The 27,419-nt window shown below is 57.7% G+C and overlaps 1 protein-coding gene across 1 annotated transcript in view; it reads right to left on the reverse strand.

Annotated features, from left to right (window-relative positions):
* Positions 1-5,616: 5,616 nt before the first annotated feature.
* Positions 5,617-27,419, reverse strand: part of AHRR (aryl-hydrocarbon receptor repressor) — a 42,195-nt gene continuing 20,392 nt past the window's right edge. The window contains exons 4-10 of the mRNA XM_045565740.1: positions 15,094-15,183; positions 14,284-14,413; positions 13,453-13,589; positions 11,387-11,577; positions 7,981-8,042; positions 7,580-7,721; positions 5,617-6,754 (exon numbers count right to left, since the gene is read on the reverse strand). Of these exons, the coding sequence (XP_045421696.1) occupies positions 5,770-6,754; positions 7,580-7,721; positions 7,981-8,042; positions 11,387-11,577; positions 13,453-13,589; positions 14,284-14,413; positions 15,094-15,183 (1,737 nt within the window). The 3' untranslated portion in view covers positions 5,617-5,769. The remainder of the gene's footprint in view (positions 6,755-7,579; positions 7,722-7,980; positions 8,043-11,386; positions 11,578-13,452; positions 13,590-14,283; positions 14,414-15,093; positions 15,184-27,419) is intronic.

Consider the following 27,419-nt stretch of genomic DNA (forward strand, 5'->3'; position numbering starts at 1 on the left):
GGAGGAATTTGGTTGTTTTTCTTTGCCACTGAAGAAAACAAAACATTGGTTAAAAATCTTTCCTGACTCCTGTGTTTTCAAATAACTGAGAAGCCTCCTATGAAACACCTGGGAATGAATGCTGGATGAATGTACAGCACAGGTGGGTTCAGAGCAAGCAAGGAAGTGAGCAGGGGCAGAAGCAGAGGGGAGAGCGGACCCACAGCAGAGGCCCTCGCTGTGCGAGAGCAGGTAGGGGACGGGGCGGGGCAGGCGGTGAGAGCAGGTAGGGGACGGGGTGGGGGAGGCCATGAGAGCAGGTAGGGGACAGGGCCGGGGCAGGCGGTGAGAGCAGGTAGGGGACGGGGTGGGGGAGGCCATGAGAGCAGGTAGGGGACAGGGCCGGGGCAGGTGGTGAGAGCAGGTGGGGGACGAGGGTGGGGCAGGCGGTGAGAGCAGGTGGGGGACGAGGGTGGGGCAGGCGGTGAGAGCAGGTAGGGGACGGGGCCGGGGCAGGCGGTGAGAGCAGGTAGGGGACGGGGCGGGGCAGGCGGTGAGAGCAGGTAGGGGACGGGGCGGGGCAGGCGGTGAGAGCAGGTAGGGGACGGGGCGGGGCAGGCGGTGAGAGCAGGTAGGGGACGGGGTGGGGCAGGCGGTGAGAGCAGGTAGGGGACGGGGCCGGGGCAGGCGGTGAGAGCAGGTAGGGGACGGGGCGGGGCAGGCGGTGAGAGCAGGTAGGTGAGAGCAGGTAGGGGACGGGGCCGGGGCAGGCGGTGAGAGCAGGTAGGGGACAGGGCCGGGGCAGGCGGTGAGAGCAGGTAGGTGAGAGCAGGTAGGGGACGGGGCTGGGGCAGGCGGTGAGAGCAGGTAGGGGACGAGGGTGGGGGAGGTAGTGAGAGCAGGTAGGGGACGAGGGTGGGGGAGGTAGTGAGAGCAGGTAGGGGACGGGGCCGGGGCAGGCGGTGAGAGCAGGTAGGTGAGAGCAGGTAGGGGACGGGGCCGGGGCAGGCGGTGAGAGCAGGTAGGGGACGAGGGTGGGGCAGGCGGTGAGTCCTGCGTCTCGTCTTGGGGGTTGGGTTTCACACCCAGGCAGGACAGAGGATGGAGCTCAGGCTCCCAGCAGGGGGGCACAGGCTGAGACTCCTGCACACGCCTGGATGCTCCAAGGGGTGCAGCCTCAGTGAAAGGTGGATCTGGAAAAACAAACAGGAAAATTCTGGAGGACTGAGGATGACCTGGGGCTGGCCTGGCTCCGTGAGGGCCCTCGGGCTGGGGAGGCACCCGGAGAACACACAGCTCAGGTCTGCACTTCGCCTGGGCTTCGTCCCTCCCGCTCATCTCTCACGGGAGAGGCAGGGAGGGGAAAGCACCAAAGCGTCCGAAATCCTGGCCTTGTTCTGGGAGGACAGAAGTCCTGATTAGCTCCAGCTCCGACTTTGCTAATGGGCACATTAGGGACAGCCACTAAAGCAGCCAACAGAATTGCAGCCTCCGAAGGAAGAGAGGCAGCACAGGTGAACCCACAGAGACGCCTCCTGCGGCAATGGAGGAAGATGAAGCGAGGCTTGGTGAGATGAAGCTGTGAGTCCCAGCTCCACGTGAGCGTCAGGCCCACACCTGCCTCAGCAGGGCCAGACCAGGGTGGAAGAGTCACGTGACGGAGTGGAAATGAGGCGGGGGTGGGGCGGGGAGGGCCATGGGCCAAGGCGGGGCCACAGGGGCAGGAGCAGCTTGGTTAGCCCAGCAGTCCGGGCTGGCCTGGTCTCCCCTGGGAGGACACGGGAGTCTCAGGGCAGCAACCAGGACGTCACCGGGACAGGGTTGGGGACAGTGTCCTGCAGGTTGCGGAGGAGTTCTGGACAGGGCTGCCCTCACTGCCACAGGGGCAGATTCGGGCTCCCTGGGCCGCAGGAGGGGACTCTGCCCAGGCGATGACCCCTGCGCCATCCCCTTCACCCGTGCACCCAGCTCTGCCTTCCTCGCCCCTTCCGGGTCAGGTTGGGTCTGGGTGTCCTGAGAGCACCCAGGCAGGTCCCCAGCACTCCATGAGGGGCCACAGCAAGGACGCGGCCAGGTGGTTTCCTCCTCCATGAAACTTTTGGCTCTACAGAGTTTTTAAAACTTTTATTACTGCCTTTTAAACTTTCATTACTACTGTTTAGTGGTGGAGGCCTACCTTAGAATGCAAATTAAGATATACATTTAAAGCAAATAAAGTGACTTCATTTGGAAAATCAAGTAGATGTTTCCATTTATACTAAACACATATTAGCATCTCATGTATTTTACATCAGTATTGCAAATTTCATACAAACGACAGCGTAAGAAATATATGTGAGAGCTCTTTGGAAAGGCACTGAGAAACCAGTGGAGTTACATTTATAGTGCATCAGTTTTAAAAATTCAACAAGTTGGTCTACATATTGAAAACTTTTTTCTGTAGAAACTGCAAAAATATAATTTGTGTTTATCTCCCTTCCATCCCATTTCCACATTGTACTTTATTGTAACACTCTTTCAGCCATACAGGCAAAAGCCACATGCAAGAGAAAACCATAAACCTGCAATTAGTACTAATAATGACATTTCAGAGCACAAATTACCACATTTGCACCTTCTACGTTCCATCATCGTCTACCCCACACAATTTTTCAGGAGGGTCATGGTCATAAAATAACAAAAGTGCTGATGCAGGGGTTTTGTTGCCAAGGAAGGGACCTGGGACACAGCGCCGGGCCGAGTGCTCACGGGCTGCAGCCGAGGGGGGGACGGGGACGCGAGACCGGCAGCGTCGATGCCGGACACTGAGCTCGGCCTCCGCAAAGCACAGCCTGTCGGCAGCAACCCACACCCAGTGTGGTGCCTGTCACCCCAGGAAGGCGTGGATGGGGCACATCTGACAGTCTGGTGTCAAGAGCAGGACGCTGTGGAGTGGCCTCGGGGCAGAGGCCACTATCCCTGCTTCCCAGGGCCCCAGCTCTCCCTTGGTGGCATCCAAGGGGTCTGGCTACAGGTGGCAGCTACGCAAGGACATCTCTGGGTGCATCTCCTGGGTCTGGTGTTTTCCCCAGTTACACCCACTGGTTCTAGGACACTCGAGGCATGTCACACGCATGCCTGTCTATGGCTGAGACAGGAAGAGCCAGGGCCACTCTCAGGGATGCAGGTGGCACTTCAGCTGAGGGAGATGCGGAGGGCCGAGCTCCAGGATGCAGGGACGCCAAGAGCGGCACAGGTTGCTCGGCTTTTCTAGAAGGACGCTGAAGGTCTGATTAGTAAAGCTGGGCACTTGGTTAGGACAGGAAGGAAGGGGGAAGATTCTGAAATTAGACCCTGTGTCTTAAGGACAAAATCCATAAATGCCCAGAGAGCAAAGCTCCGCCGTGGTCGGCACGGGAACTGGTAAAGGCGGGACTCTGTACCAGCTCTGGCGAGAGTGGGAAGCAGGTGGCTGGTCCCTGTGAGAGGCTGGTCCCCAGATGGCTGGTCTGCAGGAGGCTGGTCCCGAGGGTGGCTGGTCCCTGTCGGAGATGAGTGCCCCCTCAGGTGGCTGGCCCTCGGTGACTCTGCTGCCATCATGACTTTAGGCATCCGGTAGAGGAGAGAATGGCAGTGGAAGTGGAAGCCTTTGGCGGCTCTCACGCCCATGACAGCACAGCACCAAGGTCACCTTGGAAAGGCCCCCGTGGGCTCAGCAGGGATGGAACCACCACTGGGTGGACCTTGGGGGTCACAGGAGGCCACAGGTGACCACTCCGGACCCTGGGCTTGGGTGACTGTCCCTTCTCTTCAGTTCTGGGAGATCCTCCGCCCCATCCTTGCCCCATGGGTGACTCGTCCCAAGAACAAGGCAGCTGAGGGGCACAGCATCCTGGGTGCGTCTAAGTGCACAGGTGACCCAGTCCTACCAGCTGAACCTGAATGTTGACATAGCAAACGTGCATTTAGCAAACGGCTTCAACATGGAACCAGGGGCTGAACAATGGCTAGACAACAGAGGGAAAAAGTCCACGCTGAAGGCAGAGTGGTGACTCCCTCGCCCAGTGGGCTCCTACCACTCCTGAGACTCCCAAGTGGAGGTGACTTTAAGGGAAGATGCCCTCGTCCCTGAGGAGGAGGGTCTGTCCACCCCAGCACAGGGAGGCCAGCTGCAGTGGGATCCCAGAGTGTGTTCCTGCTGTGGCTTCCTACTCAGTGGTGGGCTTTTGCTTTTTTTTTTTTTTTTTGAGACAGAGTCTCACTCTGTTGCCCGGGCTAGAGTGAGTGCCGTGGCGTCAGCCTAGCTCACAGCAACCTCAAACTCCTGGGCTTAAGCGATCCTCCTGCCTCAGCCTCCCGAGTAGCTGGGACTACAGGCATGCGCCACCATGCCTGGCTAATTTTTTCTATATGTATTTTTAGCTGTCCATATAATTTCTTTCTATTTTTAGTAGAGACAGGGTCTTGCTCTTGCTCAGGCTGGTCTCGAACTCCTGAGCTCAAACAATCCGCCCACCTCGGCCTTCCGGAGTGCTGGGATTGCAGGCTCAGTGGTGGTTTTTATACCCTGCTGTTATGCCCTGGGCTGCCTTGCACGGACCAGGGGACGCCCTCTGGCCTGACCCGCACAGTCAGCTCCATGTTACCTTTGGATGGACTGTGGTGACCTTCATTTTCTGATGCATGTATGCCTTTGTAACCAAATTTCCTACACTCAGAATGTATCACCTTTAAATTTTTTTTTTTAATGCTACCTGTCCCGTCTCTAATGATTCTTCCTGGAATGGTGGCCGGAATCCTCATTTGAATACACTGTAGAGACGGAAAGATGGCCTCCACAGACAACTTGGCTTCCTGGTCCTTGCTCTACACCTCTGAACTGAGACGACGTGAACTTTGTCTTACATGACGTGCAGGAGACGGTTTAGCTAGAGCCGTGTTCAGAGGCACACCAAGGACACCAGAGAGAGTTCCAGAAGGAGCAGGAGGTTAGCCGGACACTTTCCACTCCAGGTGTGGCCGCAGACCCCGTCCCTGCACTGCACAGCACCTGCCTTGGGTGAGGTCAAGTGCAGGACCCAGCCCTGCCAGTCTCTCTGCCTGGGACTTCTGGGTTCCTTCCGGGGAGGGGCCCACGGTCACCTCTGCTCAGAGAGTTACAGTCTAAGTTCCTGCCCCCGCCCTCCGCGTTGCTCTCCGCCACACTGGGGACCCCGGCTGCATGGCACAGGCTGGAGCTGGCGTGGGCTCCGCAGGGCCGCGCTGGAACCTCCCTGGAAACCTCTGCTCACGGGACATGTGGCAGCGGCCAGGTGCTCCCCAGCCCCAGGCATGCTGACGCGGCCACTGTCGGCCACTTTCCTAGACATTGTGGTTCCTCAGAGAGAGAATACTGTGGTGCTTGGATAGACGTAAGGCTAGTTGGCATGTAAGAACTTCCCCGTAGGTTGTAACATTCAGAACACGCTATCACATGTGCTGCACACACGGAATAAGGACTGCACTCGTGCAGCTCTGCAAAGACTGCTCCTTTCAAAAGGCACCAGCTAGCCCGGTGTGGTGGCTGCGCCTGCAGTCCCAGCTGCTCGGGAGGCTGAGGCAGGAGGATCCCTGGAACCCAGGGGTCTGAAGTTTCAGTGAGCTGTGATCACGCCACTGCCCTCATGCCTGGGCAACAAAGTGAGACCTTGTGTCATTGAAAAAATATAAAATAAAACGAAAAGGGCTCGGATCAGGCACAAGTGCCGCGGCGGCCCAGGCAGAGAGTGGCTCTGAGAGAGGACGGTGGCTGGTTGTGGCAAAGCCGCAGTGCTACGGCAGGAAAGTGCACTCAGGGGCTCTGGGCGGGACGGGGGGCACCAAGGCACCTTTGGGGAACATCCCGGGCACCACCCCCTGGCTGTGAGCGGCCCACAGGGGCGAGTCCAGGGGCTCGCGCTTGACCACAGGGGCGGCCCCAGCAGCCCTGCAGGGGCAGCCCGGAGCGGGGGGCTGGTGCACACAGAGGTGGCGGGGAGGGCCCTGGGGGGGCAGGGGGTGCGCGTGCTCCAGGCAGGCGCAGGGCGCGGGGTAGCAGGGGACTGGCTCCCCACTGGGCCTGGCAGGGGCCCTGCAGGGCCCCAGGTGCGGCGTGTACACCTGGTACCTGGGCTCCGGCTCTGTTTTCAGGTGCATCCTGGTAGGGAAAGTGGCCAGAGGAGGTTTGGCCACGTCACCGGCCCCCAGCCACGCCTGGCTGGGCACGTAGCCATCTGCTGCGTCCTCTGACCCAGAGTCCTTCTCCGTCTTGATGGGCACAGCCAGCGGCAAGGCCGGATCGCACGGGCCGCCCGGGGGCATCTGCAGCCCCCCGGCCTCGGAGGAGCAGCCCCCCGCGGGCAAGCGCTGCGCCCCAGGCTGAGCCGGCCGGTTCTCCAGGCTCCCCAGCGGGTAGAGGCCGGGGAGGGGGTGCTCCCGGGCCTCATGGACGTCCCGCAAGGGCCTGCTCCCCCGGCTGGAGCACGCACTGAGGGGCTGGCTTCCGAGTGCGGCCACGCCCCCCGCACGGACCGCACCCCGCGCACCGGGGTAGGGCGGGTAGCAGCCGCGGGGCGCGGGGCGCACGGAGAACAGGTCGCTCTTGCTGGTCGGCAGCCTCCACCTCACCCCCCCACCCTCCCCGTGCTTTCCCGCTGCCCAGTCCGGGCACCCCGCAGCTCCCAGCAGCTCCGAGTGGCCGTGGTGGGTGCGAGTCTCCCGCGGCCCCCTCGCTCCAGAGGAGCCGCACGGCCTCTCCTGCTCCCCCTCGTCCCTGTCCCTGCGGAGAAAAGGTGCGCTTAGACAGCAGTGGGGGACGCTGGGGCCCCCTCCAGGTTTGCAAAGGGCCGCGTCCCACGCCCCCTGGCCCTCTTAACCCACCCGGCGGCCCTGGGAGGCCAGTGCCGGCCCCTCCGTGTGCCCTTTACCCCCACGGCCCCCTGGGGGCCAGACAGGGGGGGAGGTCTGGGTGGGGGAGGAAGTGGCGTGCTGCCCCTCCCCCTTGCAGGGAGGTGTCGCACTGGCACGGTGTCCCCACACGGGTCCCTGCTAGTGCTGGCAGGGTGCAAACAGCCCGCCTGAGCTGCCACGCTGGGACAGCATCTCCCGCAGCGCCTGTGCCCAGCCTCTGTTGCTGAGCAGCACAGCGCCACGGGGCACCAGGACTGGCACCTGCATGGTGAGGAGGAAGGCCCTAGGAGGCACAGGAGCCTGCAGGCTCAGCTGGGGGGGCAGGAGGGCCCAGGGGCAGGGAGAGGAGGGAGGGTTGCAGCAGAGGTGAGGACAGGATGGGGACAGATGACCCAGGGTCCAGGTGACAGGTAAGGGTGAGTCCCAGGGTCCTGGCATCTTGGCGGAGCTCACGGGGCATCCTCCACCCCAGTCCCTCCCAGTCCCCTCCTCCCTGGCGTGAGCTCCCGGGGACACGTGTGACTCCAGCCTGGGAGCTGCTGGGACGTCTCTGCAGAGCGAGGCGAGTGGTCGGTGTGGCCACTAGGGCAGTGTGGAGGCCACCTTCAGTCTCCTCTTTGTCCTCGAAGCCCCGGCTTCGGCCGTGCAGTGGCCTGGCAAGGTCGGGGCAGGGAGGCAGCCCGGCACCACTTACCCTCCGGGCACCCTGGGGTGGAGGATGAGCCTGGGGCCCCCCCCGAGGCACAGGCAGGGGGTGCTGGCAGGAACACGGGCCCAGCGGCCGGCCTCTGTCTGTGTCCTGAACACCAGCACGCTGCTTTCTCCGCGACTTCTCCCTGCGGGATTTAGGGAGGTGTAGCCGACACAGTGGCTCCCGGACGGCAGCCATGCTGCTCTGGGCAAGAGGTGACCAAGCTCCTCAGAGCCGCGCCGGGGCCCAGGCACGGGCGTCGGTCCCCGGCAGGGCGGGCGCTGCGGCTCCAGAATGGGTTTCGTGGAACACGCAGGGCTTCCACGGGGCAGGCCGAGCTCTCTGAGGGGCAAAACACCTCTCACCCGTCGGGAAAAGCTGAGACAGAGAATTGCAACAAGTACCTGCCAGGTAGTCGGGTTTTCCGTGCAGCTCCGATTCACACAGACTCGTGGCAGCTTTTACTCTGTGAAAAGAGGTAACAGCAAAGAACACGTAGATGACAGACGTGTCGGTGGTAGAAATTACCAGTGACGGGCGTCACTGTCAGGCCTGAGCGGTGAAGTCACAAACAGTGGCTCACATTTGCTTAATTCTTTGCAGCTCGTGAGGTCCTTTACCAGTGACGGGTTTGGGGTCAGCACTGAGTCCTGTCAGTCCTCGGGCCGACAGGGCCAGGGAACTGCCTTCGGAAAGTGTCTCTAGAGCAGGATTTGGAACGTGTTTTCCCCCGGGAGGCCAGAGTGAAAACACTCGGTGGCTGCGATTTGCGGTCGTTGTGTTCCGTAAGGTTTCCACGAACACGGATGGGCGGACACGGAGCCCTGCTCCTAGGGAAACCCATGCACAGTCCCAGACCGCAACGGCTCGTCGTGCTGGGCACTGCTGCCTTTATTTTCCAAAGGACAAATGTCCAGTGACCTGCCCGGTGCTGCCCGACAGCAGGCGCCAGAGCTGGGGTTCGAGTCCCCACTGGCTGGGCCACCTGACCCTGGGCATCTGCAGAGAGCCCGTCCACCGTCACCGCCCGGGACGTGGCCACGACTGGGCAAGAGGCACAGATTTGGGGCTTACGAGCGAGTTCCCTGAAGCAGGAGCGTGCACGGAGGGGTCGGGGGCAGATCACAGGGCCCCGTCGGGTGGCGGTGCAGGGAGGACTCGCCCGCGCCCTGGCTCTGCCGCTGCACCTCGCCTAGCGTGGTGAGAATTCCAAGAAACCCGTGGGCCGGGGAGTCAGCATTCTCGGCCTGACCAGTGTTCCTCCCCTTCTGAGGTTTAACAGTATTGTGTACCGTGTGTTTATTTATTGCTCCACCTTGCAGGCCTCCCTCCTCTGGGCTCACAGAGCCTCCAGGTCTGGGCGTCCCAGCCGCAGGAGGAATGGTGGTGACCCGGCAACCCCACGGCTGGTCCCCACCGGGCACCGGCAGGATGCCACACACTTCCCCGCACGGGCGCCAGGGCGGTGTGGCCACTCCGCAAGCCCAGCGGGGAGGACGGCCATCGCCACAGGACTGTCCCTTTATTGAGCTTTTGGGGCCGGAAAAACACTCAGAAAAGAGAAAGCTCATCGTGTGCGTCTGGGTTATAAAAACTCCACCCAAAGTGGCGGCAGAGCGTGTTTCTGCGTGTGCGTGGTGGCCGGGCCTGCCGTGACCGCGGGGCTTGCCGTGACCGCAGGGCTTGCCGTGCCTCTCACTCCCCCGTCCCTTTGGTGTTCTGCTTCTCCTCCCTTGTATTTTGTAATAAAAGGTACATGAATTTAGTTTTAAATGTGTGCTGCCGTTGGCAGCACGCAGGCACGCGTGGGCCCCAGAGCACCGGGCAGGGCTGCCGGCCCACCTTCCCCCGGCCCTCAGGCGGCAGAGCCCGGAGCCCCGCGGTGCCGCAGCTCGTGCCACGCCCAGGCCGGAGGCCCGAGACAAGGGGCAGGAAGGAGCACAGCCAGGCAGAGAACCAACGCGCAGAACAAACACCTTCGCGCAGCGGCTGCTGCCGGCACACTTCCTAACAGTCGGAGCAGCGTGGCGGGTGCCCCAGGGGGAGGGAAGCACCACCAGCAGCAGGCACAGCTGGGAAGGCGGCCGGGCCTGCAGGGAGACGCCTCCTGGGCACATCAGCGCTCCGGGCCAGCCCTCGCCAGCCCCCGAGAGAGGCCGGGGAACCCGCCGCACGCTGCGCACCTGGAAGCCGGCAGGAGTGGGACAGGGGCCTCCCAGCCCCCCTGGGACCCGACAGGCAGGGTGGGCTGAGTGGAGGGTCCTGCCGCCTGTGGTGCCCGCATGGATGCCAGCACTCGGTCCTGGGCCCCGAGGGCACGCTGGCCAGACTGCAGCCAGACTCCGGCCAGGGCCACCAGGGCTGACTCTGGAAGGATGGAATTCGTACTAACGGCAGTTAGGGGCAGAATACAAAGCCAACCCACACGCCCAGCACAGGCCACATGTGTCCAGGTAGCGCGTGAATGCCGCAGCAGGTGGCCCGTGTAGCCACAGCCTCGGAACAAGGGACGGGGAGGACCTCGCTGGCCTCACTGCTCTGTTGGGACAGCGTCCCCGGGCAGTGTGTGCGTGCCCAGGACAGTCACCTGCCTGGGGCGTGCCTGCTAAGGCATCTTGCACCGTCGTCCTGCGAATTGGGGAAACACTAACAGAGACTCCGGTCGGACACGTGGACTCCCCGGGAGTGAGCACAGGCAGCCGGAGCCAGGACCACAGGGCCCAGACGGAGCCAGGCGTAGCCACTGGGCCTGTGTGCTGCACAGAGGGGCCGAGAACGGAGCCACAGAGCAAGGCCGGGCTCCGCCTCCACCAGGGCGGACAGCCCTGCCTGGGTGCTCAGACCCCCAGGCCAGCGCCCCTCGGCTCGGCTCTGGGCAGGAGGAGGTGCCAGGCGTAGCCACACCTCGGCTCAGGGTGGGGGAAGCAGAGCGCTGAGAAACGGCCGGCCCTGCGGCCCTCCCCACGGCAGCTCCTCTGCGGGCCCAGCCAGGAAGCTGCTCCAGTTTCATGCAAAATCACGCGGAGAACCTGCCCTGCACCCGGGTTCTCTGTTCCAAGCCGTGTCAGTCTCGGCCGGGGCACCCCGTGGCCGGTGAGCGAGGCTGGTGTCCAGTGCGGAAGCCCCCTCTGGCTGTGGCTCGACTGAGACAGTCAAGAGACAAAGATGTGTGTTGGGGACTCCGGGGTCTTCAGACAAACTGCCCCGTACTGGGGACGGGGGGGGTCTTGCACCACCCATGGGGGCAGACGAAAGTCAGATCCCGGACAGTGCTCTGCCCGCCCTGCCCGCCAGGTCTCTCTCACAAGCGGTCTCTCCAGCTGTGGGAAGACGCGGTTTCTATACGACAACATTTTAAGTTGCTCCCAAGAGACTGACAGGCGCAGCTCAGACTTCACCCCTCCAGGCAGCTGTAGGCGTGAAGCACCCAGGACCCTCGGTGCTTGGGATCGGCGGCCCCGGGACCAGGGCCCGGCAGGAGGGCATCTGTGTCTCTCCCAGCCGGAGCCACCTCCGCGCGGCCGTGGACTGACCGAGTGGAGGGAGGCGGAAGGGCAGGGGCTGCGGCGCTGACCCCCCCACGGGACACAAGGACCATCCAGGAACCACCCGACACTGGCAGCCCCTGGTGCCGCCATGTGCAAATGCGACTGTGAAGCTCTTTCTCTGACCGTCGCCGCCGGCACAGGGCGCCCCGTGGAGACACCAAGCGTCCCGTCTGTCACCGGCTGCGAGCGCAGGCGACGACACGGGACACACGCCAGGTCGGGGTGGGGGCGTCTGTCGGGGCCGCGGGGGCGAGTCACTCACTTTGCGTCCGCAGCGTCTGCCCTGTGCTTCGCCCTCAGACACGCGGTCTTCACCCTCGTCTCCCCCACGGCGGGCAGCAGCACGGGCACAGCCACGCAGAACAGGGACAGCCGGGGCGGCAGGGCGGTTCCCGACGGCGCCTTCTTCTTCTGCCCAAACAGGAACTTCAGCTTCCCCTGGAACTGCATGGTCTGGCCGTGCAGAGACAGAGAGGAAGGTGGTTCTCAAAGCGCACGGCGCCGTGGCCAGACACGCAGAACGCGGCGCGTGAGAGCGGCTCATAGTCGCGGGGCGGAGGCGTGTTGGGAAACACGGAGACACCGGCTGCTCTGGCCTGCGGGACCCCCCAGACCCAGGGCGACCCCCCAGCACCGCGCCAGGGCCGCAGGTGGCTCACAGGTTTCTCCAGTGGCCCCATGAGAGCCTTCAATGGACAAGCATGTTCTCCTGTGTGCTCTGGTGGGTGCACACGTGTGTGCTGCCCGCACAGAGGGGCATGGAGACACCTCTGCCTGGCCAGGCACCGGCCCGCGGCGGAGCCGACATCCAACCCCCTGGGAGGAATTTGCTGGAGGAGATTGTCTGAGGACGATTTCAGCCTTCACACTGCACTTCTCACCTACCCTTCCCGCACTCATGACGACAGAACTTAGGGACAACTGTACTCTATTCATCCAGAATGTACAGTGTGCATTAAAAAGCCAGCAAGAAACTTAGGAGTTGGTGACAAGAGAAAACATAAGATCTCTCTATAAATTAAAGGCTGGTGTATAACTGAGTTGGTTAACAAGAGCCAATACCCACCCAGTGCTTCCGTCTTACATTCCTCCCCCACTGCTACCTCCGTCCTCCTGCCTGTCCATCTGTCCCTTCATCCAACCTCCATCCCCACCCACCGTCCTCCCACCTGTCCCTCCACCCCTCTATCCAGCCACCCGTGGGTTTAGAGACATGAGCAGACCCTGCGAGCTCCCGTGGAACACCAGCCAGATATGTGGCAGGAGTCCGGGCAGTGGTGTGCTGGGATGGGGTGAACATCCAGCTCCCCAGGGGAAGAAAATCCCTGATTTGTAGTATTCACCAATTTCTTTGGTGTAAATATTCCCATCGTGGCTCACTTAAATCAACCAAATCTCAAAGTTCCTGAAATGTTAACAATTGGTTCTGCAAGCAGCACAAGGCAGCTCCGTGTCACACTCCAGCCATCAGGACAGACAGGTGCCGGGTGGCCGTCACAGTCCCCGCCAACGCGGAGGCAAGCCTGGGAGGTCAGGCAGGGTTCACCGTGTGTCCACGCACTGGGCTCCTTTGCAGTGGGATGGATTAAGCGATTTTAATGCAAAATGTAAGCAGACACTTATTTTTATATACCTTGTAACATTTTAGCTTCAAACTAACATCTCTGGCTTGTTTTCTCTATTCAGTTTTTTGTTCTACAGTTTCGTTTTCAACTATATTCCAATCTCTCCTTGATTGAATAATAAAGTCCTTCTAATTTTGTCACCTGGAAATAAGAGTTTTTAATTATCTAGGCATTGGTTCTATAATTTGAAAAAAATCAACAACGTTCCTTTTTTTTTTTTTTTTTTTTGAACAGGGTCTTGCTTTGTCCCCCGGGCTAGAGTGCCGTGGTGTCATCACAGCCCAATGCAGCCTCAAACTCCTGGGCTCAAGTGATCCTCCTGCCTCAGCCTCCCGAGTAGCTGAGACTACAGGCACCACCACACCTGGCTAATTTTTCTATTTTTAGTAGAGACAGGGTCTCGCTCTTGCTCAGGCAGGTCTCGAACTCCAGAGCTCAAACGATCCTCCCACCTCGGCCTCCCAGAGTGCTGGGATTACAGGCGTGAGCCACCGCGCCCGGCCTCTTGCTGAGTCTTAAACAAAGGTGCAACTGATCCCGGATGGAACCTGCTGCAGTTTCAAACACACCATCTGCCCATCTGGCCTGCCTCGGCAGGTCCCACGCTTCTCCTCCCCTACCGCCTGCCCAGCCTGTGTGTCTCCCAGCCAGGGGACGTGCCCTCACGTCAGGGAGGCCCCGCCCACGAGACCCGCGCACTCACCAGGAAGCCGGAGGTGCTGTCCAGCAGGCAGCGCACGCGGCAGACGAAGCAGCGGGTCAGGAAGGCGGCGAACTCGGCGGGGGAGCCCGCAGCCCCCTCCTGGGCCCCGAGCAGCCTGTGCAGGACGGCGTCCTCACCTGCCCGACGGAGAGGCACACCCTGGTCACCAGGCGCAGAGCACAGCTGCAGTCACGCCAGCCCCTCCCCGAACCCCTCCCCGCAGACCCCTGCTCCACCAAATTCCGCCTTCTGTGTCCCTTGCCTTTAAAAATGTGTTTAGCACAGACGCGCGTGTGACTGTGCTATTCAGTTTTGCCTGTTTTGCGTTCTATAAACGGGATGGCACGCGGGCACCTGGGGCTTGCTTTCTGCCATCGTGCCGCGGCCTGGGGTTGTTTGGGACATGTGTGGCAACGTGTGAGAGGGCTGAGGAGCTGACCTCTACACGGGACCCCTGCAGATGCCACCTCTCCAGGCCCGGTGTGCCTGTGCCTCTGAGCCCCCCCGCGCCTTGGGGCCCACCGAGGAGTGTGCGGCCGCCGGAGGCCACACAGACTTGGCGGGGGTGGGGCTGGGAGCCAGCGTGCAGGGGGGCCTTGTGTGCAAAGGGGCCACCGACTCTCAGAAGCAGCCAGGGGTGCGAAGGCTCTCAGGAGCCGCCCACAGAGCCGGGTGCAGAGGTGGGGGGCGTGGGGACGAGGTCTCCAGAGACGGGTGCGGCCCAACGCCAAGCCGACAGGGAACGGCGGGACGCAGCCAGGCACAAGCACACGCTCTCTGCAGCAGCAGCAGCGTGTTTGCAGCAGGGACTGCAGGTGCTGGCCGGCCCACCTGTGTCCGAGTGCGGGGGCTGCCCGCACACCGCCTGCGGGGGGTCCATGGCCCAGTGCAGCTGCCGGCGGAAGTCCTGGCGGTCGTCCACGTGGATGTAGTCGTAGACGTTTTGGTGCATCACGTCCGTCTGAAAGATCGCAACAGGGTTACTGCGGCCTCGCCCTAAGTGAACGTGCACACACATCTGGACGGTCGGTAACTGCAAACAGGTCCACGTCCACGTGTCAAGGCAGGTCACATCCAGGAAGGCAGAGTCCCTCGGGGAAGGCAGGGGCTTAGCCCTGAGGCCCCAACACTGGCTCCGGGGGGAAGGGGCACCCAGGCCGCCGCCTGCAGGCAGGGCCATGGCAAGCAGAGCGGGGCTCGGAGGGAGCCTGCTCTGGGCCGGGACTGAGACACCGGCTGTGCTGTGTCACTTCACGGCTCGGGGCACCCAGGCCTCCGCCTGTGCCATGCCCGCGGTGCCACCAGTCACAGGCCTCTCCCCATCCGCTCTGCCCCCACCGGCTGGGAAGCAGATCCTGGCCCTCGGGCAGAGCGCAGCCCTCACAGGCCCTGCGCCCGCGGCTGGCGGTTCAGCCACACACGGGCACCTCAGCACCACAGGCCTCTCGCTGAGACCTGAGCCCAGCCTGGAAGCGACGCCACTCTGGACAAAGCCCGAGCGTGGAGATCGTCACCTGATAAAAGCTCAGGGATACGAAAAGCTCCATCGTAGGTATTTTTTAAACCCTGCAGACAATAAGCATTTACAAGGTAACAGAGCCTGGCATTTAACAGGCTGAAAAGCTGTTTTGCTTCATTTACCTGATGGAAGCCCAGATAGTCCACGATCGTCGCTGACGCATAAAAAATCATCCCTTCTGCGCTCACGACCAGGGCAAAGCCGTTGAGAGACTGGAAAAGACAAAAACATCGCGTTGGCTCACCCAGAACAGAGAGCGCCGGCACTGCTCCTGCTTGAACTCTGAGCCACCGGCCTGTTTCCTCGGCTGCATTCGCAAGCGCCAGAAACGCCCCCTTTTGTTTATTTACCGTTATCTGGTGACAGATTCCAAGTTGACATGTGACGTGGGAAGTCGCTCATGGTTTATAACGAGAAAGACGTGGGTTCTCCTTTTTCCAGTAAACATAGAATTACGTTTCATACAGCGCGAGCCTCACCTTGACGGGACAGCGAGGCACCGTCAGTGCCTGAACTCAACAGGGGCCCTTTGTTTCCCTCCGTGAGGAAGTCTGAGCTCACGCATTCTTCTAGACACTGTTTTGGAATGTTTTTTGGCTTTTCTGAACCTTCTTAGGCAAGAAACATATTGAATTCCATCAAGTGCTTTTCCCACATCTGCGGGGACAATCACACAATTTTTTTAGTCTGCTAACGGACAGAGTTTCTGGTGATGACTTGTTCTTGCACTTACGGGGTGAACCCTACGTGATCCCCGTTTTTATACGTCCTTGGAACGGATCAGTGTCACCGAGGAGGGATTCCGCGTGTTTGGAGTGAAGCTGCCTCTGGCTTCTCTATCGGGGTGTTCGGTACACGTGGCCTTCAAAGAACGGGGGGCCCTGCCCCTCTTCCGTGTCTGGGTCTGCTCATTTCAGACGAAGATGACGCGCTCCGTGGAAGTCTGGTTCACGTCACCTTGAAGGCCACGTAGTTTGGACACGTTTTGGGGAGACGGTGGGTGAAAATGGGGTAGGTTTTAATGCCCTGTCGATCTTTTAAACTGTTGTTAGTGTATTCAAGTTTTATGTTAACTATGGCACCCTAAAATGTTTTCTAGAAATGTATCCATTTCATCTCGATTTTAAATCTACCAGTGCATGTTGTTCATGAGGTTTTTATGATCACTGAACCTTATTTACAGCCCTAGCTACTGTGGGACGGGTGTGCAGAGCAAGGACGTGGCTCTGCTGTTCCGACTCGGAGTCTGTCTCGACTGGAGGCGCGAACTCCACAGCCCACCCCACGGCGACACCCAGACATCACAGTGATGGTGCCAAGAGCCACCGGGTCCCTGGGCCGCGAGCATCCTCCCCCCCACCACGAGGAGGACAGTGGCAGCTGGCATTGAGCGGACCCTGGAGCCACGGTGCCCAGAGGGGACATCTCACTTGCTCCCACGTCACCCTGAGAGGTGGGAACGGTGATGGCCCCCCAGCCGGCACAGCAGCCAGCGGCGAGGGGCTGAGCTGCCCGGACGGTGGCATTCACATGTGCGTGTCTGTGAAACACAGACGTTCGGCTTCCGAGTAGCTCCACGAAGTCTGCGGCGATCGGCAGGAGGCCACGACGCTCCCTGAAATCTCAGTTGTGCAGGGCACCTTTGTGCTCTTTTTGTTTTTAAATCTTTGCCAATTTGGAAAGAGATAAATTATTTTACTGTTGTAGTTTTCATTTCTTTGATTACTCACTGTAACGTGTATTTCTTCTTTGGCAAACTGCCCATGCATGTTATGTACTGCCTGTTTTACTCGGGTTTGTAAATATTGGTTTCTAAGAACTTCTAAAATAGTGGTAGTGAAGACTTCCAGGCAGCCGAGGATAACGCAGTCACCTCAGCTCAAGTCCCCTACACGGTGCAAACCATGGTGGAAACCAGTAAGAACCAGTGTGACTACCCAGCCGTACCTTCCTCACGATGAGAACACAGAAAGTTCGACCCACTTCACATTACGCGTGAGGACAAAAGTCAGCATCAAATCCCAAGCAGCTTAAGATGACCGTTACAAAAGAAACAAAGGGTAGAATCCCTCCTCAAAAAACTAGAGAAAGAAGAGCCAATTAAATCTAACGTAAGAAGAAGAAAAATTAAAAATGAGTGAAAAATCAATGAAAATCGTTTAGAACAAATAAAAGATCAACAAAGGCAAAATTTGATTCTTAGAAAAGATTAATAAAATCGACAATCTGCTAGCAAGACTCATCAAGAAAAAAACACATTATTGACACCAGGAGTGAAATGTCATTACAGATCCCCCGAATATTAAAAGGATAATAAGGAAATATTGAGAATGATATTTAATAAATTAAACAATTTAAATAAAATCAGCAATTCCTTAAAATACACAAATTAACAAAAGTGATATAAGAACTAGAAGATCTAAGTAGCCTAATGTCTGTTAAACAAATTGAATTTCTGGTTTTCTTTTTTGTTTCTAGAAACAGAGTCTCGCTCAGTCCCCCAGGCTGGAGAGCAGCGGAGCGATCACAGCTCACTGCAGCCTCCAGCTCCTGGGCTCAAGGGATCCTCCTGCCTCAGCCCCGCCAGCAGGTGGGACTACAGGCGTGAGCCACCACACCTGGCCAATTTTTGTGTTTTTTGTAGAGACGGGTCTCGCTATATTGTTCAGCCTGGTCTCAAACTCCTCCTGCCTCGGCCTCCCAGAGTGCTAAGATTATAGACATGAGCCACTGCATGGGGCCCAAAGAGCTATGAGTAGAACTACCATTCAATCCAGCAATCCCATTACTGGGCATCTACAAAGGAAAAAAAAACATTCTATAATAAAGACATCTGCACTCGAATGTTTATAGCAGCACAATTCACAATTGCAAAGATGTGGAAACAACCCAAGTGCCCATCAATCCATGAGTGGATTAATAAAATGTGGTATATGTATATCACGGAGTTCTACTCAGCCAAAAAAAACAATGGTGATCTAGCACCTCTTGTATTATCCTGGATAGAGCTGGAACCCATTCTACCAGGTGAAGTATCACAAGAATGGAAAAACAAGCACCACACGTACTCACCATCAAATTGGTATTAACTGACCAACACTTATGCGCACACATAGCAGTAACATTCATCGGGTGTCGGGGAGGTGGGAGGGGGAGGGGGGATGGGGATATTCACACCTAATGGGTGCGGTGTGCACAGACTGGGGGATGGACATGCTTGAAGTTCTGACTCCGGTGGGGCAAAGGCAATATATGTAACCTAAATATTTGTACCCCCATAATATGCTGAAAATAAAAAATAAATAAATAAAAAATAAAAATTCAGTTGCAGAGATCTCAAAACACCACCAACTTGGCTGGTTTGGGGTGTACAGAATTAATGAGTGTGCCTGTTCTTATTCTTCTCACTTAAATGTGTATTAAATAAAATTTCTATTCGATCTAAAAAAAAGAAAAAAACTCTCCCACAAAGAAAACTCCAGGCCCAGATCAAAAAACATAAAATACCCAGCAATAAATCTAATAACAGATGTGCAAGATCTGAATATCGAAAGCTGTGAAACTTGCTGAGACAAAACTTAAACTAAGAGGTACACAACATTCCTGGATTGAAACACTCAGTATAGTTAAAGTGTCCAATCACCCAAGTTAATCCATAGCTATAATGCAATCCCAATCATAATCACAGTGGGATTTTTTTTTGTAGAAATTGACAATCTGATTCTAAAATTTATATCGAAATGCAGAAGTCAAAGTCTTGCTAAAAATTATAGACCTTACACCAGCCTACATCATGATGTACTGTCAGGTGTGGTAACCAGGCAAGGTGGTGTCGGATGGACAAACCAACCTGCCATCGAGGCACCAGGTCGGCTCAGTGGGGAAAGGAAAGTGTTAAGCAACATCGCTGCTTATCCATCTGGAAAACATGAGCCCTGACTCCTACCTCATTCTACACACAAAAATTAATCCTAGACATATAATAGACCCAAACATAAAGCCCAGAACCACAACACTTCTATTAATAGAAGAAAACCCAGGAAAATATCTTCATGAGTTTGGGGTTAGTAGATTCGGGTGATAGAAAAACACTAACCCTTAAAGAAAAAACTTGATAAATTGAGCTTAATTTAAAAATACCAGTAGAGGCCAGGCACGGTGACTCACACCTGTAATCCTAGCACTCTTGGAGGCCGAGGTGGGAGGATTGCTTGAGGTCAGGAGTTTGAGACTAGTCTGAGTAAGAGCAAGACCCCATCTCTACCAAAAATAGAAAATAATTAGCTGGGCATGGTGGTGTATGTACCTGTAGTCCCAGCTACTCGGGAGGATGAGACAGGAGGATCGCCTAAGCCCAGGAGTTTGAGGTTGCCGTGAGCTTTGATGACTCCACTGGACTCTTCCCTGGGGCGACAAGGGAGTCCTTGTCACACACACACACAAAAAAAAAAAAAATGGAAAACTAAAACCACATTAAGATACCATTTCACACATACTAGGATGGTCACAGTCAAAAACGCGGACAACACTAAAGACTGGTGAGGACGAGGGCATAGCGGGCAGGAATGTAAAATGCTACAACCACTTTGGAAACCTGTTCTGCAATTCCTCACGAAGCCCACAGCCCAGAACACCACGCTCAGTGATGGCCCGAGTGATGTGGGTGTGCCCAGGAAAGACTGAACAAGGGTGTGCCAGTGGCCCCAGGGAAACCCAGAAACTGGAACAACCCGCACGTCCATCAGGTGCAGAGCAAATGAGCGGCCTGCGGAGCAACCACACAGTGAAACACTATCACACAATCTTAAAACTCAACTAATGTCATGCAAAACATGGATGAATCTCAAAAACAGTTCATTAAATAAAGGAAACCAAACATAAATGTACATGCCTTAAGAGTCTATTTATACGCAATCTAAGAACAGACCAAACTCACCTGCAGCAACAAAGCAGTGACTGAATAAAACTGGGAGACAGACCTCAATATAAGCAAAGCTGAAAACCTGAATAAAGTATGTGTATTTTCCCAGGAAAATTTATCAAAACTGACCCCATTACGGATAGGAAGATCAGTTTCTGTAGAAGAAATAGAGAAAGTGATCAAGGAACTACCCCACGAAAATGCGCCAGGCCCAGATGGTCTTAACACAGAATTCTACCAGATCCGCACCAAGTCCGACAACATCACGTTCCGTGAATCGTTGCAGAGCATGGAGAGCGAAGGCGGATTTCTGAGTCTTTAAAGAAGCACAACACTGACACTTGACTCTGACACAGTATAATACAAACGGAAATTACAGACCAATACCACCTTTGAATATTGTTGTAAATACGCTAAATAAAATATTAACCAATAGATTCTAATTTCGCATTAAGAAAATAATACACCAATGACCAAGTGGATTTAATCCAGGAATTCAGGGTTGGCTCAACATTAGGAAATCCACTAATATACCATATTTATTAGTATAAACGCAAGGAGAAAAATCTTAGGTTATCTCCACAAATAGTGAAAAATCTCAGGGTCATCTTCACCGATAGTGACTTCAACAAAATTCAACACTTATTCCTGATACAAATGCTCAAGAAAATAGGAATTGTTGGACACTTTCTTAACATGATGACATGTGTGTGTGTGTGTGTGTGTGTGTGTGTGGGTGTGGGTGTGCGTGTGGGCACGCGCACACGCATTTACACCTAAGGAAGCAACTCAGCGGGGAAACATTCAAGGTTTTCTAGCAAGATCAAGAAACAGGCATGATGCCCACTGTTGTCACGCCAGGGAATGGGCCCCACGTGTGGCCTGCCACGTGGTTCTGTAGCTGAGGTTTTACTAGAACACGGCCACACCTGCTCACTCACTCACTTATGGCTTCGGCCACTTATGGCTGCGGTGACAGCCAAGTTGGGCAGTTGGGACAGAGACAGTACGGCCCACAACGCCTGAAATATTTCCCACCTGGCCCTTTAATGGAAAAGTTTGCTGTCCCCTGTCCTGTAGTATTTCACATGGTGTTGGAAGTATCAACTGATGCGATCAGACACGAAAAATCAACAGGAGGCATCACAATTGGGCGAAAGTAAAACTATTTTCAGATGGTACCACAGTATATCTGGAAAATCCTAGAGAATCAACGAGATCAAGAGAATTCAGTAAGAAATTAACATATAGATAAAAACAACTTTTTTTTTTCTTTTGTGAGGCAGGGTCTCACCCTGTTGCCCAGGCTGGAGGCAGTGGCATCATCACAGCTCACTGCAGCCTCCAACTCCTGGGCTTAGGAGATCCTCCTGCCTCAGCCTCCTGAGTAGCTGGGCTATACAGGTGCCACCACGTCCAGCTAATTTTTAAAAGAACTTTTTGTAGAGACAGGGTCTCGCTCTGTTGCCCAGGCTGGTCTTGAACTCCTGGCCTCAAGTCATCCTCTCCCCTCAGCCTCCCAAAGTGCTGGAATTACAGGCGTGAACCACTATACCCGGCCATAAATAATCTTTATGTACTAGAAAATGACCAAATTAGAGCACAAAATGGCAGATAAAACCCTATTTACAAAAACTAAAGTATTCATAAATAAACTTAACTTGAGAAGTGTGCAAAACCTACATGAAAAAAATCTTTAAAACATCTAAGGGGACACAAAACCGTACTTTGACCCATGGAAAGACAGGCCTTGATCTTGGACAAGACGAACCGACATGAGGTGCCCATTCTTGCCCAGTGAATTTGTCAGCAAATCGCCACACTAACAAACGCGCAGCGTGCACACTTTCTAGGGAGCCGGCGAGTTTATGTTAAATATGGAAAATAAACATGCAACAATAGCCACAAAAACACCAAGAAAAATGAATGGCCGGGAGAGGGACTGTCTTGTTCAACGGGAAACAAGGCTGCCAAGCACGCTGCCGACCACGCACGCTGCCGTGCATGCACGCTGCCGTCCATGCACGCTGCCGTCTGCGACTGCTCTGGAGAAGGGTCTGTGTAGCCCTTGCCGTGTTTCCATGGCTGCTGTCCTGCCACCGCGCTGTGTGCCTTCCTCATGCACTGTGAGCGCTGGCCCTTGGTCAGGCGTGTGGTCTCAAACCCTCGCGCCCAGGGATCCCTCCTCCCCTGCCGACGGCGTCCCCTGCCGGGAGAAGCTTTTCAGCATGGTGCAGCTCCTGTGCCCGTTTTGCTTTTGCCGTTCCTTCCGTCGTAAGGCGAGTGACATTTCGCTGTGCACCCCGCGTTTCGCCTGCCCACGCCTGGGTCGAGGATGCTCGGGCCGCTCCCTCCTGAGTCGGGTAAGTGGAGCCGCCAGGTCACGGCTGGACGAGGAAGTCCTGGGTTTTCAAGGAAGAAAGCACCTGAGGGGAGGATGGAGATTCATCCCAACTCGCCAACACGCGGTGCTCTTCCCTGTGAGCCTCGCCTTGGACAAAAGAAGACCTGAAGCCCCGGACAAAGTCGGGGAGCGGCAGTCCCCACGGGGGAGTCGAGGCTGTGACAGGTGCCCCCGTCTCTCCGCTGCGATCGCGCACAGGCTTCGAGCGCTTGACCTCAGACACTGGGTTCTCGCGCTGCCTGGATTCGGTGCCAGTGAGGACGCCAGAGTCCAGACACCTGCTCGCACCCCTCCCCGCCCCGCCCAGCAGGGTGTGGGCACAGCGGGGCGGGCAGGGCCTGGGCGGTGCTGACAGAGGGAGAACGGGCTGATGCCAACCCCCCACGCGGCGACAGGGCGCAGTCAGAGCAACGGGACGTCCAGCCCAACACCTGCACCCACAGGCTCTGAGGACGAGGCACCGTCTCTGCGGCGGCTCCCACCTCTGCCCGGAGCCCGCAGCTGTGTCCGCAGCGCCCGTGGGCTGCCCGGGCCGGCAGTTGCCTTTGGGGCCACAGCTCCCGCCGCCCTGGGGTTTAGGCAGAGGTAGGGTGGGATGATGCCGGGGGCACGAAGGGGCTGCTAGAAAACAAGGCATCAGTTCCGCTAACAGACGCCGCTCCGTGAGGGCAACTCAGGCTCCACCAGCACTTGAACTGCCGCGCGGGACTGAGCAGCCAGGTGCCGCGAGGTGTGGGTGAACCTGGAGGGGAAGGCAGCCCGGGTGCCGGCGTCGGCTGCACACTGGGCAGGGACAGTGCAGCCTGGCTCTCGCCTGGCCGGCCCAGGTGTGCGGCTGGCCGTGCCCGGCCGCTGGGTGTCCTGGCGTCGCCGTGAGTGGGTCGTGCCTGCCGGCTCCCGCCACAGCCGTCCCCCATCCAGCAGCTGCCACATGCTGAGCACGTCCTGCTAATAATAGTTCAAAGACCAAAGAAATGTTCAAGGCTTGAGTATATAAAATGTCTTCTTAAAAAAGATTTTATGAGATTAGTCACAACCCAAAACAACCTTAATTTTAACTCACAAGGCAAAAAAAAAAAATGTTTTAAGAAGACCATAAAATGCTGTTTGCAGAGTCATATGGCTTCAATATCAGCCCTGCTCTCGGGTCCAGGGCCGCTGTGCCAAACGCTCTCGCACATGTGGGCCCGGCTCAAAGACGCATCTTGAACGTCTGTTTGTTTTCTCTCTCTCTCTTTTTAATCCTACAAAAATTTTTTGTTTTTTAAAAACATGGTACATGGATAATGAGATCACTTTTTCGAGTGGAAAAAAGGATTTGGCGCTAAGATTGAGGCCGCGGTTTTTCGAGGGGAAAAAATCGCATGTATATTCTATTCCTGAAAGTCACGCAAGTCGCACCTGCACCCCAGCAGGAGACGCGGGGGACCAGCCCGCTGCCCGCCAGGCCCGCCCTCCCCGCGGCCTCGGCAGGGGGACCGGGGAACGCTGGCAAAGCTGGGACTTCCTCTGGCAAGCCCTTCCCATACCCTGATTTCTTCCAGTTCCCTGGCAGAAAACATACCAGCAAGTACTTCAAAGATTATTTTCGTCAAGGTCATGGCAGAGGAAAAAAAAAAAGGGAAAAGGAACAAGTCTAAACAGTACCTCTCGTCGCTCCTCCTTGGAATAAGGGGAAGTTGGGAGCGTTTCGCTCCCCTGAGAGCCGTTGCCACGGTTACGGAGCAACATCACACAGCCCAGTCACGCGAGCAGGCACCGGGCAGGCGGCAGGGCAGCGCCGGCCCTCTGGAGCCAGATCACTCGCCGGCGGCCCCGTGGGCTTGCGTGCGTGCGAGGCCGGGCCCGCGGGGGCTGTTTACGGCTGCCACAAACAGTAAGCTCAGCCTGACTCTCCTCCATGGAGCAGCCCCGGCACGTGAAGCTGCTCCCGAGGGCCTTGCCGGCTTGCTGGACGGGAGGCAGGTGCGGCCCCTCCTCCCCAGCCCAGCCCTGCCCTGCCTGGCTCTGTCCCGGCTGATGGAGAACGGCCTGTCACTACAGCCCCTTCACGCCAGCAACTGCACAAGGGGCTGGGACGGCGAGTCTGTCCCCGGGTGCCCCGCCCGGCTTCCCGTGGCCAGCAGGACTGAGCCGGGACTGGACACAGAACCCAAGTCCAGGCCCCACCGCCAAGCGTCCACCGTCCTTCCCCGCAGAGGCTGCTGCTGCAAACTGCGGGTGGCATTCAACACGAGCCACCACAGAGCACTTGGCATTCAGTCGGAAAGTTTCAGCCGGCTGCTCCCTTTACAGCTGTGTGACCTTGGCAAGTTAATTAACCTCTCTGGGCCTCAGTTTCCTCGTATGCAAACTGGCATGGCAGCAGGGGCCGCTGGTGGGGATGAGATGCGCGAAGCGGGGAGCGGCACCTGCAGAGCACAGGCGGCGGCTGCTGCTGGAACTGGGGCTCCCCTGCTGTACCCCTGGCCTCATGTCCCGAGTGTCGACGTGACTTTGCAGACGGCAAAGCTTGCTGCTCTAACACGGGGATCCACTTTCTGAGTGCAAACCCCTCTCAGGGCGGGACGAGCTGTAAACTGAGGCCACTGGTGCCCGGGACAGCGCAGGGAGCAGTGACCCCCCCAGCAGAACCAGGCCCCCACTGCCAGGGCTCCCGGAGGCTGGGGCCGCACCCTGCGGATCCCCAAATCTGGGACCCCATTCTCGGGTGCGTCCTGGACCTCGCAGGCCTTGGGTCAGAACCTTCCCAGCCTTCCCTGCACCCAGGAGAGCCCTAGTGTTGCCCCCCTGCTTCAGGGCTGGAGAAAGGGGGTGGTCTCGGAGCAGGGTGGCCAGGCACAAGGCCCTCCTGACACAAAAGCGCCATGTCCCTCGGGTGGGGTCCTCACGGGCGCCCCTGGGCAGGGGCACACACGTGCTCTGCTTTCTGACGATGGCTCTCAGCCCTCCCAGAATCGGCCCTGCCCAGCGCCGGCCTCAAGTTCCTCCCAAGCACCAGCTGTTCTGGAGTTCACCGATCGGCGAGTGACGACGCAGGGTCGCATTTTCCTGATGTTCCACAGACGGAGCAAGACAGTAGGCGAGTGAGTGGGATTCGCACTCACAACACCTGGCACCTGGAGCACAGCACTGTGGGAACGCTCCTTCCACTGGGTCCTCCTTCAGGGGGCAGTTCCAGCACCCGACAGAGGTCACCTGCTGGGGCCCTGGGGTGACCCAAGTTCTGCAAGGGCAGGGCCTGGGATGCAGGTGTCGGATCCCAGCGGAGCCCAGGACAGAGGAGAGACTGAGACGCCGCTGGCAAGAACCCGGTGTGCCAGCTCTAGGCCACCACGGGTGGCAAAGGCCCAAGGGTGCAGGTCGGGGGAGGAGGGTGCAGGGTGGGGGAGGAGGATGACTGTTGGGGCCTCGCCTGTAATCCCAGCACTCTGAGAGGCCGAGGCGGGTGGATAGCTCGAGGTCAGGAGTTCGAGACCAGCCTGAGCAAGAGCGAGACCCCATCTCTACTAATAACAGAAAAATTAGCCGGGCATGGTGGTGCACGCCTATAGTCCGAGCTACCCGGGAGGCTGAGGCAGGAGGATTGCCTGAGCCCAGGAGCTGGAGGTTGCCGTGAGCTACGATGATGCCACAGCACTCTACCCCGGGTCACAGAGCGAGACCCTGTCCCAAAACAAAACAAAGAGAAATGGGACCCACTGGGCTCGTCAGCACAAGAGCAACAGGGTGCTGCAGACAGTGGAAAACGTTCACCCTCAGTCTGTGTTCAGCCACATTATCACCCGACGTGGAGCACAGCAGCATCCTCTGGCTGGGGGACCCAGGAAGATTTCGCACCAGGAGCCCCAGGGGAGACGCTTTGGAGGACGCAGCCCAGGAGGGAAACCAGTCCGGGTCGGGGAGATGCGACTGAGACCAAACCCCGTGAGGGACACTCACAGATGCCAGCATCGAAGACGGGAATCTGTGACCCAGGACTGGGCGTTTAGACAGAATCCTGGTGACGTGGTGAGCCGTGGGGCCATCTGTGTGGCTGAGTCTGAGGTCTGACCCGCCGGGCGTCCCACGGGAACAGAAGCGGGACGTGTGCCCCCGCTCGTCACGGCCCGAGCATCAGACGGAGAGCGACGGGGAAGGAAGTGCAGTAAATGGGAAACACAAGCCAGGATCACGGGAGCCTCGTACTCGCAGCCCCTCGGTGACAGCAGTCACACAAACAGGCCAGTCGCCAAGGGAAGGACACACCCCGCACTGGACAAACGCGTCCCTCCACGGGTCCCCTGATGCCACTGTCTGCCGGAGGAGCACTCACGAAGAGGAGGAAGGCTGAAGATGGAACGGTGGGGAAGGTGCGCGAGCCCCGAGGAACCCAAATAAATCTGGGGTAGTGGTTTTAACGTCTGACAAAACGAATTTAGTGGGACGAGAAGAGTTAAGGTTAAATGTGCAAGATCTAAAGAGTCACATGCTGGCCCAAAACCGCTGCCCCAAACTAGCCATTGTCACAAAGGTTAGCAGGCTCCTGGTGGCCCCTTGCTGCTCCGTGGGTGGGGGCCGACCTCCACGCTGCCAAGTCGCCTGCTCACATGACCGGCTGCTTCTGGGATCCCCAGGCTCAGACTGTGTCTGTCTGGCCCTCAGCCTCACACACGCCCCCCGCCCAGGCCACGGTGCCACAGCCATGCTGAGGACCACGCACAGGGCTGGTGTCACAGAGCCGGCGAGAACACGCCCAGACCCTCCGCTCTCCATGAGCAGCTTCCTGCTTGCCTGGAGCCAGCGCGTCTGCGTGGACCTCGTCAGCGGTGCCCTCACTTGCCCTGTCGCTGCTTTAGCCCCCAGGCCCCCAGCTGGACAAAGCGTCTCTCTGGGGGCTCCTGCCCACCCCGTGCTCTCGCAAGGCCTCTGTCTGCGGAGACCTGCAGGCTGCTCCAGGGCGGAGGAAGGAAGCCCGGGATGAGCCCAGCCGGGACGCGCCTCCCGCCTGCGACAGGGTCGGCTGATTCTCCACCCTCTGAAACCTGCTCCTTCTCCCTGGGGCGCTCAGGGCCCTCCTTGTCCCCGAGGCTGTGGAACTGCACAGAGACCCCGCGGGAACGTCCCACCCAGACGCTCACGCC

This window comes from Lemur catta, chromosome 12, assembly GCF_020740605.2.
Source record: "Lemur catta isolate mLemCat1 chromosome 12, mLemCat1.pri, whole genome shotgun sequence".
Lineage (NCBI taxonomy): Eukaryota > Metazoa > Chordata > Mammalia > Primates > Lemuridae > Lemur > Lemur catta.